General features: G+C 40.5%; 1 protein-coding gene across 9 annotated transcripts in view; it reads left to right on the top strand.

The window, feature by feature from the left end:
• Window positions 1-15,678, top strand: part of KIZ (kizuna centrosomal protein) — a 62,615-nt gene extending 46,937 nt beyond the window's left edge. For all 9 annotated transcript variants that reach the window (XM_066993453.1, XM_066993454.1, XM_066993451.1 and 6 more), the window contains 3 exons: window positions 5,073-5,169; window positions 13,141-13,184; window positions 15,435-15,678. In XM_066993453.1, coding sequence (XP_066849554.1) covers window positions 5,073-5,169; window positions 13,141-13,184; window positions 15,435-15,538 — 245 coding nt within the window. In that variant the 3' untranslated portion in view covers window positions 15,539-15,678. The remainder of the gene's footprint in view (window positions 1-5,072; window positions 5,170-13,140; window positions 13,185-15,434) is intronic.

The following is a 15,678-nucleotide window of genomic DNA, read 5'->3' as shown; positions in this document are numbered from 1 at the left end:
TGCACAGTTGCTGTTTGTGTTCTGGCAGTGGCACGGCAGCTGATTTCCCAAGTTCAATCCCGGATGGCTCTTTGTGGATAATCAGCAAGTGCAGTAATTAGTGTTAACGTGGTGGAGGAGGCTGTTCAGATTTGAAGTTCCTATGGGCAGGAGCTATTGTTAGTTCCCTATTTTTGTGCCACAGCTAGCAGTGTGGCAGCCCAGACTGACCAGCACTTCTGAATGTGAATGCAATAAATATTGCCAAGGTAACTAAAACTACACAGCTTGCAGGCTCAACTGATCCAGATAACTTTCCTTTCAAGGCATTATTAACTTTGAAGTCTAGTGACAGCTGAAATACTTGAGCTGCTAACTATTTTATTGTTGATAAAGGTACACAAAAAACAGCAAAGTTCCTTTTTGTGGATATTCTCAGTTGTGTATGAGAGAGATGTAGATATGTGCGTTAAGCTTGCAAAGGCACCGGGGTCTTTTGCCACCCAGCTACCTCTGTTTGCATATGGGGTTATTGATTATTATTGGAAATAATGTTTGATAGCTGTAGCTTTTAATTGCCATTCAGAGTGCCCTTGTTCCTCTCCCAGTAGAGCAATGCCTACTTGTACTGCTTGCTTAAGTGCTTTGTTGCTTAGGTCACAGATCTCAGTTTTGCTCATGGACTGTATAGGTTGCATGTGAGCCTTGGGATGAATACAGTAGTACTCCTGTTCTCCCAGTTTGCATTGTAAAAAACAGCAACTTTGGGAATTGCTTGTACTGCTCCCATTTACAGATGTGCCAAGTCAAATGTTCTGTTGTTATCAACAACCTCTTCAGTGTTTGTAATGACTTTCCCTCCAGTGAAGGGTTTTAAGTGTAACAGAGGAATAGATGCTGGTTTTGATGGCTAAAAGGTGTGTGCTTTTTTCTCGCTGAGAGATAATACAATCAGCAAGATATAAAAGTTGAAAGTGGTAGGCCAAGCGCATCACCTTTTTTTGTCACTGAGATGTTTAACTATAAATTGATGAACACTGGCACCTAGGCCATAGGGCGATACATGGAAGGGGAAAACGTATCTTCCATATTCTGCACTGGTACAGTACGTTCTGGGTCAAAGATCGTTTTAACTGTTGCACAGAACAAAATGGTAGTGGTTCATTATGCAACTGTGGCAGTTTTTCCTGGAACTGGAGGGCTAATGAAGAAAAGTACACCAATTTTGTCTGGAACAGATTCATAAAAGCTGACATGAAAGCTGTTTGGACCTATGCAGACTGTGCAATTAATTCGAAGTTGAAAAGTGTAGAGTGTTTTTTAATTAAAAGTGGTATCTCAGATCCTTTGCTAATTCTGAGTGGAGGGAAGAATACACTGGGGGAAACAGTGTGAGGAGAGCTGTGTCATCTGTGGCAAAACAGCTTCCATTTTCCTGCAGTATTGCTCAGACAACTGGATTAAGAATTTACTTTTCATTATTAACATCCCAATTTGAGTTTAAAGGCTGAGTTTTATCAAGCTTCCTCAGTTGTGTCTGTGCAGTAGGCACTGGCTGTTCATACAGCAAAGGCTCAAAATGCCAGGTTTTTAACGTGGAGCTGGAGATCTCCAAAAGGCTTCCTCACCATTGAAATTGGCTAAAAGAACTCTTAAGTGATGCTTCTTGCCACTGATGTGAGCTTGTCCATGGTGTCCTATGTCCTTTGTGTCCTATGGAGCTAATGGTTGCTGCTGGGCTCTAAACCAGTATATTTTTTGCTTCTTTTCCACTCAGTGCATCTTTCTTACCAGGGCAATAGCGTTCTGTTCTGTGCTTGGGGACAAGGTGTGTGTGCTGGGGAAAAAAAAAAGACAAAACAAAGCAACCTCCCCCCTATAAATGTACTGTTTTGAATTTGGTAGTAATTTGTGTTTAGTCTGAAATATGGTGGGCTTTATGAAGGAAAATACCCTGATCTGCACAATGTGGTTCTATCCAGAGTGAAGAAAAGTGCTTCAACACTTTCTCTCTTAACAGTCTATTTCTTGTATCTTCTGTTTCCTGCCCTGCACATTGCCCCAATTGCTTGTGCTTAACCACCACGGTAAATGAAGTATTGCAGGACAGCCAGGTTGGTTATTTTTGTCATAAGTACTGCACGTCTGCAATCAAGACTGTTTTCTTCTGTTAACTTACAATGCAGACACATTGTTAAAGGCATGGGGATTAGGCAGATGAGTGGGGTAAGATGAGGTAGGAGTGAGATGGTTGCTTGGTGCGCAAAGTAGTTACTGTGCACTAACTGCTTAAACATCATCAGATGCTTCATGGGCATAGCAACACAGCTGGATCACCCGGGCTGTCTTTAAAAGTAAGCTGGTGGGTTTGTGAGTGCCTGGAAGGATCATCCGGTGATGTAGGGTGCATAGCATGTAAGCAAGCGCAAAGATGCTCAAGGGGAATGATCGGACTAATTGGCAAGGACATCTGGTGTAACTAAAGCAGAAGAGGGGATCGATAGCCTAGCATTGTATTATAATTGACAAGTAGGGCAAAGCTGGGCTCTGAAGGGTCTCAAAGGTGAAGAACAAGTAGTTTGTGCTACTGTTTGATGTAGTGGAGGAAGGAGAGCCAGTGGAGGCACAGAAGGCATGGTGAATGGTCTTTTGAGGCTGGTGTGCATGCTGAGCTTCAAGACGAGAGTGGCCTGCCTTGAGTTTTAGCAGAGGTGGCAAAGACGTGGGCTGGAAGTGCCGCTGGGAAAGGTGTGGTGGGTACATCCAGATCAGAGATGGGCTCTGTGTTACAGAGGGATGGGATGAGTGTCCAACAAGAATGGAGAAAGCCTGGCAGAGGACCAATGGGGAAGGCTCATACAAGGAGGAGACAGGTGTTGGTATCTGGTTTCTGGAGCTCTTGTTAAGCACAACAATGAGAAACTAGGACATGCAGCACGAAAATAGATTGGAGTGGAGGGGCACGCCCAAGTTGCTTGTGCATCGTTGGCACCTCCTTGGGTTTGTAGATACACCCCTGATGCAGAATGGGTAATGATGTGAGCCATGGGTGGAGATGCAGGGGGAGTCCCTCACCTCAGGGAAGGAACGAGCAGAAGGGCCACTGCTGGGTGAGAGCTGGAGGGATCAGGATAGCTAGCAGAGGACCCCTCTTCCTCTATCCTTTGCTTGTTTGCTCCAGAGAGATACAGAGGTTGCAGGTCTGTTACCTGTCACTTCTGTGGCATTAAAACCATGCTGGTACTACCCTAGATGTTCATCTCCCTCTTGGAGTGCAGTGAGCTTGTCTTAGGAGCAAGCCATGAACTTGCTGAAGCCAAGCATGAGAGCATGCACAAGTGGGTTTTGAATACTTGCACAGTCCACTGCCCATGCCATTTTGTTAGCTGGGCACACCTCGCTTTATGCAAGACGTTGTCGAGGCAATGAGGAATGTTCCTCCCAAAGTAAACCCAGCTCTACACCCAGGCAAGACGTGAGCATGTAATTTCAGCTGCTTGTGCGTTGTACTTTGAACAGTGCATGAGAAGCCCTGAAAAATACACTTCTGTTAAGTGTTTTACTGCTGGAGTGAAAAACAATTTCAAGGAGTTCTGAAATGATTACATTGAAATAGATCTTTTTCTTTTTTCTCTTTACTTTCTGAAAGTAATGTGCAAACAAGCACAAATATTAATTTCTTTATGGTCAGTGGTTTCTCGCTGTGTGCTCACAGCACTTGGTCTGCAGCTCTGAGCTACTGGCACGCTTGCATCTGGGAAATCCTCCATATTCAGAGCTTGTTTATAATGTCTTGGGGTGGAGGGGAATACTGAAATTATACACAGGTGTATAAAAGTTTTGTTGTGTCCTAATTCTAATTAGCAGTACAAAGTAGCCTTTTAAAGTGAGATTTATACTTGAGTGTCATGTTCTTTGGAAAGTATGAAAATGAGCAATTGTACCATTCCAATGAATAAATTTACTCTATTTACTTTTTAAAAATCAATCAATCTGTACAGAACGGAAACAAGATGCAGGGAGGAAATAAAGGAAGGCATGGATAAAAGATTTTGAAATAGTGGGTTGTTTGGCTGTTAAGTCCTAAAGATCATAAGATTTGTGTTTCCCTAATGCAGCTTTCTATTTAAAAGGGAATGGTTGAAAAAGATGTTGTCTTTTAATGTTACTTAATACATTAATACATATTAATATATTTAAGGAGAAGAAGAATAAAAATATCCCTTCTTCCTTATTAAGGAAAGTAAATAAGAACTAAAGGATAAAAAGGAAAAGAAAATTAAGTTTTGCTTAAAGTTGATGTGATAGAATACAATTCTTAATGTCAATGTACTTTTTTCTAATATGAGTTAAAATATGCTAAAGTTTCACAAAAAATCATCAGATAACTTAAGTGATTAAGGAGTCTTGTTTTCTATATTTTTAACTCATTTTTACCTAATCTTGAGCAAAATATCTTGAGGTACATACTGTAACTGTGTAGTGGTTCCTCCTCTCTAAACTCTCTCAGCAATCTGGCAGCGTGGCCATTGCATGTCTACTTTTCAAAATAACAAGGGGTGCTTGCTCAGAATGGCATGTTGTAAGGTCTGACTGTTTTTCAAAAAAAAATAAAATAAAATAAAACTAACTGGAACAGAGGTAGAATCTAGACATAGGTACCTGTTTTTCCTCTCCAGCATGACAAAGACCAAATGTGATGTGGAGCCCCTCTGGGTTGAATGTGGTGTGGGGTAAATGATCCTTAAAGAGCCTGCTATGGCAAGGGGCTTGTGGCTTCTGGCCCAGGAGCAAGGACTTCTGTCTGTCTGTCCAGTCGTGGCAGGAGCGCCTGGCCCAGGCAGTGTGTGCAACATGCAGCTGGTGCAAAGACAACTGAGGGTAGCTCGAAGAGGAAAATGAAGTGAAAATATTGCTGTGTGCTTTTCTAAATACTCATCTGGGTTTCACTGATAGATGTTGCAAGGAATGTAGATGAGTTTTTTGATGTATTGTGCAGTCTGCAAAAATACCATCAGAATAACACCTCACTGCAGCGGATGTATGGCTTCAGACGTATTTGAAAAATTATATTTTGTGTTTTTACTTAACAGGTTGCGATATTGGTAATGATAGTTCCAAAACAAAAGAAAGCCAAGAAATATGTTCAGAAAGGAGTTCATCCAGTGAAAGAAGTGGTGACCTCTCAAGGTAAAGTTGTTAAATCCTTTAACATTTGAAATGTTGCAGTAGAATGAGAGATGCTGGTAGAATGTGACTGAATTTCTGATTATTTTTTTTACGTGATCTAGGGTTAAGGTTTGTATTTAGGTTTGTCTAATGAAACAACTTAAACTCTGATACACCTTAGAAAATATTTGCACCAAAGCCAAGTATTGTTTTGCAGCTGTTGTCTTCTCATTTTAAGACTCAATTGACATCTCAGTGAACCACAAATTAGCGTGTACAGCTGCTCTCAGTAGGGCTACTCAGAGGCCAGACAATAGAAGTTGTCAGGAAAAGGGCAGACAGAAAACATAAAGTCTTCAAGAAATAAAGTAGTGGGTTTCTTCTTGATGTAGCTGAGATGTAAACTAGCTGTAACTGGATAACACTTTTCACAGTCTATAGGTTGTTTTTTTTTCCCCAGTTATTTTTGGGATATTTACAACATATCTGTCTTGCTTTCTGACCGAGTAGGTTTAATTAATGGCCTTCTGTTTACTCAAAGAACGCAGTTTTTCTTTTTTTTATTCTTAGCAAAACCAAACAAAAAACACTTCTGTGCTTTTTTAATGCAGCACTTTGCTATTGGTCCCTGAGCAGTTCTGTTAGATGTCCCCTGTATTCTTCATTGGCATGTAATGGTAATCAAACAGCAACAATCAAATTAGTGGTCAAGCAGCAGCAGCGGAAAATAAGATATAACACAGCCATCTCATGAAATATTGACTTGGCTTTAGATTCTTATCTGCTATTATTAGAACTGCCCAGCAAGCGGGTTCTGCTGTTGTGTGGCTCCTTGGCTGAAGATGGCCATTAATAGCACTCAGGAAAAGACTTTAAAGCATCCTGATAAATTTTTAACTCATTGTGCTAATAAGACATTGATATCTTTCTGTAGCTTCTTTGTATTGTTATTGATGAGACCAGTTTTCTTATAGAAGACTATTCTGCCTTTACAAGTTTTGTTCTGTATTTTCTGTTAAAAACCGTAATCTTCCTGCAATTCTTTACTACAGTAAATAAAGACATGCTGTAATAGTGTATTGATTATTGATGAAGGACATTCATGCTTTTGTTTAGGACTAATTCTCATGATTCAAGCTTTTCTTTTTTAATACTTTATGGAACTTAGTTTTGATTGAGAGTGATGCTCCAAATAATACCAAATGTTATGAAATTCAAGGGTACTCCTGTAGATGAATTTTTAATGTTAAATTTTAGTCATTCACTGAAGCCCAGCACAGCAGGAAGAGAAGGATTGGGCCTTGGGGAACTTGCTTACAGGATCACTATTAAGTACCTATGTTAAATACATATAATTAAAAATGTACTATTTAAAGTTTCCAAGCTTTTTTTAACCTTTGGTACTGCTTTGCTCGCTAGTAATGTTTGGCAGCTTCTGTGTTTTTCAGATGCTGTTCATAAGACACTTTTTTAGTGTTTTTTTTAATTCTTATTTGTGATGGATTTAAAATTCACTCTGCCCTATAATTTCATGCCTCTCACTGCTGGGAAGCAAGCGCACTTGAGGCACTGATACACTGCGGTGTTACTTTAAAAATAATCATACAGCAGCTTAGTTTGTTTCCAAAATGCCTCAAAAATAATACACCCTTTAATAAATAATAAACATGAGGTTTATTAATAAACTCTTGCTTTTGGACACTTGACGTTGGATTTACGGAGAGTCAGCGAAGCAAAAGTAGTAAAGGCGGCAAAATGGAAAATGCAGCTCGCTGCTTTTTTGCGGTCAGGACGCAGTGAAATTTCTTGGCCGCTTACATTTAAGCGCTCCACTTACTGCAGTCACTTCTTGTGCTTTATTGCTTTTACAAGTGGTCTCGAAACCCACTACTTGAGAATAAACATAACTGTGTAGTACTGCTGTGGTACTTTTTATGAATTCTTCTTTGCTCTGTTTTGTCACTGAGCTGATGAGTGACCTCGAAAAAGACCCTGCTGGACCTAAATAAAAAAAATGGCTTCCTCTGATGTCCTAGAGACAATAATTATGATGTGCCAGTTAAGCCCAAACTACAGCTGAGGGATTTTACTTTAAAGCAGAGGCTTGGGCGCAAAAATGCATTTATAGCTCTTTGTCTGGCACCTCATTATGTGTGGGCCTGATTCATTAAGTAATTGGTTTGCAGTTGTTTACATGAGTATTAAGGCTTTCTATTCAGCAGCCTTTGAGAGATACATTGTGCAAATGTTGCATGTTATGAATGCAGAATGAGGGGAAGGGGACTGGTCCTATTGGCTAAACACTGCACTCTGTTGAAAAGCAAGAGAAAAGAGATTGGGTGCTGCTTTGCATAGCAATGACTTTCTTAATAAGCTTTACAGATTAATACACACAAGCTATAAAAGATGCAAAGAGATACTCTTAACACATTTATACATGCTCATTTCACTATTATGGTACTGGAGATGGGAAGAATTGAGTTCTTTCATATTCAGTTTTTCAGTGCATGTCTTCAGTGCATGAGACTTAATAGAATCCGATGTTTATTGTATTATAAATCATGGGGAAGTAGGCAGATCTGCAACAGTTTATTATTAAAGATTCTTTCAATGTAAATCTTTTTCTACCATTGTATTTCCTACAGCAAAATCATTTTGTGGTTGAGTGGGGATGAAAGGCATAATGTACGAAGGAGTGAGTCTTAATAGGAAGCTGCTCTCTGAGTAAAGACCACTTGTTCCCTTTTGTTCAGAGGTGCATGCCAGAGCTTCCTCTTCTCCTGCAAATATTGTCCACTTCTACCTTAGGTATCAAACTATTTTTTTTCCAGGATTCGTTTACTTTACCGAAAGAATATCTAACTGCCCGGAGACACAACTTTAGTTTGAAGTTAAGGTTTTGCAAGAGAAAAGAGCGTGCTAAATTATATAATTACTTGGGGGAAAAGGCATCGTAAGTCAGGACTGAATCGCCCCAAAAGAGTGGGCAGAAGACGATGTGTGTGGCATTTTGTAGCCCTGTAGCAATAGATCCAGCCAGAGGAGGTCACTAGCTTTCTAGATAATTCTGTATTTTAATGCAAGCAGTTTATTTTTCTTTCACTTGTTTACTCTGTCTCGTTTCAAAATAATCTGAAGATTAAGGATGTATTATAGACTGAGAACCAGATAAAAATTTTAATTTGTCAGGAAATAAACATCGTGTAAAGTATTTTAAACTTTGATTAATCTGTCTTCTGGAAGTAATCCAACCTGGTCTCTGGAGGCTGTTTTTTAGTCAAAAGCTGCCTCTAACAAACACAGATTTAATGATAGGTAAATAAAAGTTTGCAGATTATAATTCATCCTTTTAATTATTCTCAGAGGAGATATTTAATAATAAACTAGCTATAACTAATAGGGTACTTCCCTTGCTGTGTCACGATGTATAGCAGCAGGTTGACCATCAGGGGGCACTCAGACTTTGCTGAAGTAAGAGCTCTCAAATTCACTTTTGCATCTTCTACCTCTAATAAATAAATTCAACCTTGATGATGATTAATGAACTTGTGAGGGGAAAAATGCCTATTTTGGCTGGAGCTTTGACCAGAGATACCAGAGGTTTGGGGCGTTTTCAGGATGTGCATTTACTAGGAACTTCAAAGACAATGAAATAGGGATGCAGAGCATTGGAGGAGCCCTGGGAATGCAGGGGCAGCGTGGAATGATGCAGACCGTTTCCTGAATCCTTAGAGGCATGCGTAAATGAGTCCATATCTGATGGTTTTATACTTCTGCAGCACTTCTAATTGTCAAGCCACTTCCCTAAGAGGTTGGTTGTAAACTCAGGCGTGTTTTTTGCCATTACAGATGTTCCTGCAAATTCTGTATGTATCGCATGTTTTCTAAATCCTAGAAGCTGAATGCTGTAGAAACAGTGATGTTGTAGCAGCGATGCTTCAGGAATATTAGTGAGGAACGGTTTGCAGGGAGAGGCAACAGTATGTATGTATGTACATTACATTTGTATTAAGGAGGAAATAACGCTTAGTTTATTACTTTTGCAGCAAAGCCCTGTGTCTTTCCAAGATAGTTTCATCATGGGACCTGCAATAGAGTAGGTCCTTACACCGTTACAGATTTTGGCCTCAGTTTCTCTAGGCAAGAATATTCTTTTCCTTTAACATGGGATACCTAAGTAGGGAATGACCTTAAATGTAACTTGGTAGAGAGATTTGTATCCTAAAAAATAAGGGTGTCATATTTGCAGTATAATTACTGAAATTCATTATTACTCTTTCAGTTCTTCAGAAAATGCGGGGGGGGGGGGGGCGGGGGGGAGGGTGATGTGTAGACTTGTTAGTTTATTCCCAAGCCTATAAATTCAGTATGTTTCTGTGGTGCCTGATTTCTAGCAAACTATCAGCAGAAAATGATAGTGCCGTCAGGCTCCTCCAGTAGCTTGCAGGAAAGCTGCATTTATCACACGGGCACACCGCACTGAGGCTTTGTCACATCAGAAGCGCTGGCACTGAGTAGCCTGGCTTGATATTATTAAAAGGCTTTTAGATGTTTTCAGAACATGATTTTTACAGGTAGATCTGCAGCTTTGCATCCCCACATAGCATAGGGGAAAAGCTCTGTCACCTCTTTCAATGAGGGTTATTAAGCCTACCTTGTGAAAAATAAATGCTCTATTTGTTTTCTGCAGCGTGTTGCTTCAGTGCTGCTTTCATGCAGCATAGCCACACAGACCTGAAACCTTTGACAATGTCAGCCAGAGTATCAATGTTCTTGAAGCCTACATGCTTTTCATTTTTTTCTGATAAAACTTGGTGTTTAGGTGTCTTTTTTGTGACATTGGGTGATGTTTTTTTGTGGCATTTGAGTGTCTTTTTCTCTTTATACTGAAAGAGTAGTTCAACAAGTGCTTTAACAAAAAAGATACCCAGGCTACAGTAAACATTTTCTGTTTTTCAGTGAGATACATCTAACTTGTCTTTTTTTTTTGTCTGGTGTTTTCCTCTTAATGTTGTTTTCTTTATGGAGGGGAAAAATATTTTCTTGGAGCTTTTTCATTTCTTACTGTTGCAGTATCTTCAGCACAAAAAGCCTATTTCATCAGAGTAAGGGAGAGATTAAAAGGCCCTTTGAAGTTAAACTGGTTTGGGTTTTTTCTTTGTTAGAGCCTGGGCTGAGTTTGCCATTATTTTAGGGAAGAAGCAAATGTGTAAATGGATATCGAAGGGTCACTACGGGGGATTAGTCGAGGCAGGGAAACTGGCCTTTCTGCATTTATGCTCCTAAAATTTCTCCTCGGAGGTCTGTGTGGTTATTGTGTGCTCAGTACAGCAGATGATAACTTTCATGATTGAAATTTCCTGACTTCTCAGTATGGATGTTTTGCAATGTAGAGGTTTTCTTGCATCTTGTCAGCCTCGACTACCACTTCAGACATAATTCAAGAATTTTATTCCCTGTTGCAAAGCTGTCTTGCAGTATTTTTCAGGTTTGGTTTGGAAGAGTTGCTGTTTCTGAACTGGCCCTTCTGACTTCCTGGTTCCATTTTCTGTATCTCCCCAAGCACTTCTCTGTATGCCAACAGCTTTTGTGCCAGACCTTTTCCTGGTGTTTTTCTACACTCCCTGTTCTGTTACAACCAATGCCCAGCTGCTGACGTGCAGCCCTAGACCTCTGTGCTGTTTTGGTAGTGAATTCTGCTCTTGGGCATGGTAGGTTTGCCCTGGGAGGATGAACCCCAACAAACTGAAGTTTTTTGGTAGAATTTGGGCATCTATTTTCCCCCTTCTTCCATCAGCTTTGGCCACTTTCTTCAGGGGAAAAGGAGGGAAGGTTTCCAGGTCTTCCTATGGCCTTGGTGATCCTTGTCCACCTACAACTTCTGAGACATTGACTTTCAGGCAGATCTGGAGCACCACGTAGTGCTTTGAGCTGTGCAAGAGGGACTGAGCTGCCTGAGAGCTGGGCAGTCTTCCTCTGGTTGTCCCGCGTCCAAGCTGCATGTGATGGTCCATGGAGCTGCAGAGGCTCTGGGTCCATGTGAGCAACCCTCTCACATCTGATCTTGGTTTGAACCAAGGAGAAAAGTGGAGCAAAAGGTCGCTTCCAGGCTGAATAGTAAAAGCCCATACATCTCCCTTCCTGACAATGGAAGGCGAAGCAGTAAGCAGTGTAAACAGTCACTGTCAGCTGCATGATCTTGTTTTAATGAAATACTTGAAGATAAAATGGTTCTTGTGCAGTCTGCCACAGAAGTCACCTCTCAATTTGCAGCTCAGCAACAAGTGGCTTCCCAGTCTGCGCCCAGGGGAAGAATGATGCAGCTGCCAGAGCTGCATCCTCTTGAGCATGTGTTATGGGCTGAGCCTGGGATATGTTGAACACCTCTGGGGAAATGCTGAGGGTCAGAAAATCTCACCAAAGTGAGCAAGAGCTAAGGGTGTTTGGCGTACTACGGGACAAACCAGAGTATCTGACTTAAAATACTTGTTGAACGTACTGTCAAGTGAATGAATTGGAAGTTGGAGCGTAATACAGGTTAGGATTTGACTCTGAATAAAACCAAAGGGGATTTGGATGGCATGCTAACAAAATGTCAGATAAAGTCTTTAAGGCTAACACGCTTTAAAGTTATTTAAATAAATAATATATAACTAGTTATGTCACACTACTACTTAACTAGTATTGTTACTTGTTGCTAGTACTTTAATGTTGGTTTGGTATCTTGGTTGAACTTTGGCTATGTTTAATATTCTACTTCGGGGATTTTTTGTATCCCTTGAAAGAAGGGAGATTTGTGCTAATGACATTCACAGCTTGTAGAAAAGGAATATGATGTAACTAGCATGACCTCCCTTTCCCTTGAAGTGAAGACATAACATGTAACATAGGTAGCTGTAATGTGACGAAAGTTCCCCCTGCTTTAAGTTTAGCTTTCCAGTTGTAATCACAAGTTCTTACTGATTACAGTGGTATAAGACAAGCAGTGAATTATCTTTTTTTGTATGTCCGTCACAAATACCTCCATGGCAGTAGTGTTTGAATACTTTTAAGTACCTGCTTCAAGTAATTATGTATTAGCTGCTATGTCTTTAAATGAAATGCAGCAAATTGTTTGAAATTTTGACAGCTGACTGGAAACTTTGACAGCTGATTGAGTTCTAACTGTAGCAACAGCTTCAAATTGCAGCTTGACACTTGCTTATATTTTACTGGTTCACACAGTAATGTCACAAATACCTCCTATTTGATCTTCCTTATTAAAATCAGCTGAGGCTTTATTTTTAGAGCTTATTGCAGGATTGTTAATATAACAGTTAATTCTCCTACATCATTGCCCCTATGAGATTATTTCACAGCACCAACACAATACACATGCTACACACAAAAGATCAAAATGATTCCAGCTTGTTTGAGAGATTCAAAAGGGCCTGTGATGCTCTAGACACAAGAGCAGTCATTTAACAGAACAGAATCGCAACTGCATATACATCAAGGTAGATCAAAGGCAGCTGGGAGATTGCATATTTACATAGGGACATGGATGATGCTATGGGAACCCAGTAGCTAACTTGGAGGAGTGCACTGGCAGGAAGGGAAGTGAGGAAGTTCAGTGACCGTCAGTGGGGGGTGCTTTTATTTTTGTTTGGATTTTTTCTTTACTTTCTTTGCATATCTGAAAGACTGCAAGAGGGATGAAGCTCTGATCCTTTGTACCCTTAATTCACTACTAGTGTAAATCAGCAGTGCTAGCAAGGAACGATTCCAAATCGCTCTGCTTGAACATCTGGACCATCCCTGTTGCATGATAATTTTTCTACCTTTTATAAAGCATAAAGGTGAAGAAAACCCTAGGAGAGAGTAGTTATTAAAAAACAAAAAGTTACAGAAGTTGCTGATTTTTTTTATGTCACAGCTTAGAAAAAACGTCACCTTTATATTTTAATTTTGTGGCATTGTGCTGAATATTTAAAAATCTTTCTACTTTTCCAGGACTGAAGTCAGGAAAGGATTTGTAACTGCTATAAAATCCAAAGGTAAGAAACAAATGTTATGCTATTTAAAATCAGTATCTTTTTAAGTGTAGTTTTTCTTAGGTTTTCTACAACATAAACATTATTAAGGAGCTGGGAAAATGGGGAATTTCCCTGTCTCGGTACAGGCAAATAGCTGACATAAGAAATTCTGGACCACAGAGGATGTATTTCATAGTGCATATGTTTTGGAAGCAGCACTAATCTTTGTGCTTCAGGGTTTAAATTAAATAGTAACAAATAGCAGGCAGGAAAACACCAAGTGAAGAAAAAATCTGACTATTTCTTGATCTTCCCCTTTGAAATACCGGGTGCAGGAGCAGGTGGGCAGCAGCATGTTTATTTGCATGGTTACTGTAGGTAGGTACACGAGGGTGTCTGCACATGCCTGTGTGTCTGGAACAATTTTTTTCCACAAGCAAGTAATCTTTCTTTTAAACCAGGATCTGGGCCCTGCGTGTTTTCATTCTATTTGATTTTTTCTCTTAACCACCATAACCATTGGTGTCTGAAGTCACCTCTAATCAAGCCTTCTGTAAGCAAAGGCAGCACTGGGACCTGCGAGCTCTTTGCTTGGAGCTCAGCAGTCCTGAACGGTACAGAACATATTTCAGAGGAGTGGGATCTGCACTGGCTTAAGGACGGCTGCTTTGCTGCTGTTCGAAAGGTGTCTGGCACATCTCTCACCCGTGTACTTCTCTGCTGGGAGCTGTTTTTTTTTTTTTGGAGCTTTTGGACATGTTCGTTCTTTTCCCACATGTGCAGCCTGCATCACTCTGCTGTTCACAGCAGGCCTGGGCAGAGCGCAGGCCTGTGGGCCGGGGGGCCAGGGATATAGGATGAAAGATGCAGCTGCTGCATTTGTAGATAAGGTGTTTATATAGCTTGTGCTATCAAAAGCACAAAGTACATGAACAGTGCTTCAGTCAAATATGAGCTGCAATTTCTGTATGAGGCTTGACAGCTTTCCTCTCTTCCTGCTGCCTGAATCCATATTTGAGTCTTGCCTCATTTGGGGCATCACCGCTATTGTGCTACCTTTGGAGAAACAACCGCCCTCGGACAAGGTCAGGAACAGGCAGAAAGTGTAGCTCTGGAATTAACTGTAGGCTTGACATACTAGCTTGTGGCCACTTTCTACAGTGGGTTACAAGGGGGAAAGATGAGTTCTCATGCAGGGGAATTCACTGGGGCATGGAAGGGAGAAGTGTGGGTTCAGGTGTCCATGTCCCTGCCCTTCCTGCGCTGCCCCAGGAAACTGAGTCCAAAGTGGAAAGGAGCATTTGTGCCTGTGACTTCTATCCTGACTTGTGCTTGCGTTTTCCCCAAGTCCTTTAGCCCATTTATATTGCTGTCTTGGGGCTAGTTTTAAATTCAAACGCTGTCTCAAAGGTTGCAGAGTCCAGTGTTGTTGCTGATCAGCAGCAGTCCTCAGTGGCCCTTCTGGGGTGAAGCAACTGCTTTTGCTGGAGAGAAAAGGATGTTTTTTTTTTTGTTATGGTTTTATTTCCTTTCTCTTTTAAATCAAGGGAAATGGAAAAATTAAGTTACTGCACGATTGAGCTGGCAGCCTTCACACCTGAATCATCTCATCAGGCCTTCATCCTGAAGAGCTTTGTGTACTTCCCCATGTGTCAGGCTTCTGTTTTTTTCCTTCCATGGGTCAAATTAATTTACATATTGAGGAATCTCTCAGGCACTCCAAATTTAAATGTAATTCTGTTTGTGTGAAATTGCTTGCTAATTACTAGATCTATTTGTTAAAGCCATCCAGGTCTTTGAAGTCATTTTTGCCTGGATTTGATCCTGTCACAAGGTGGTGTTTTTCCATTTGTGACATCATTGCCATTTTTATGCCAACTCTGTGATGTCATGGTCTGACTGTGACTTCACTTCAGGGTCAAGTAGAGGGAGAAAGTAGAACATAATAGACAAAGCTGTAATTCAGGCAGCAGATGGTCAAGTAAATTGTTTGGAGTGGAAATGTTCCCTTAAAACTACCTTGAGGAACAATGAAGTGAAACTTGTAAATGAGTGCATTGTTTCTCTACAGCAGCTCGATTAAGAGACCACAACTTGTTGACAGTGCACTGTATCCGAAGTGCACACCTAGGCTTGGCAGTCTTTTGAAACACTGACCTTCTTTACAAACCATGGTGTCTGGCTACCTCAGAAGAGCTGTAAAATTATGTCTATGTGGTGATATAAACATGGAAAAGATTTTATAATTCTCCTTTTTTTCTTCACTCTCAGCTTTCTGGGGCGTATCTGATGACAGCAGCTCTGAGAGTGAGGCTGCTTTGCATCCACAAATTCACAGCACAGAAGCAGATGAATTTGATGACTTCTATGATTGAGATTCCACCTCTTGCTTTTAGGAAAGAAATCAATATAGCAGCACTCTGAACTTGTGCAAGATGTTGAAAGTGCACCTCATCACTTTGTATTTGAAGAAAATTTAAAATGCAAAATAAATATTATACACAGCCTCCTTGTA

This window comes from Anser cygnoides, chromosome 3 (genome assembly GCF_040182565.1).
Source record: "Anser cygnoides isolate HZ-2024a breed goose chromosome 3, Taihu_goose_T2T_genome, whole genome shotgun sequence".
Taxonomy (NCBI): Eukaryota; Metazoa; Chordata; class Aves; order Anseriformes; family Anatidae; genus Anser; species Anser cygnoides.
Note: the sequence above shows the minus strand (reverse complement) of the source record. Positions and strands in the feature narration are given on the sequence as shown.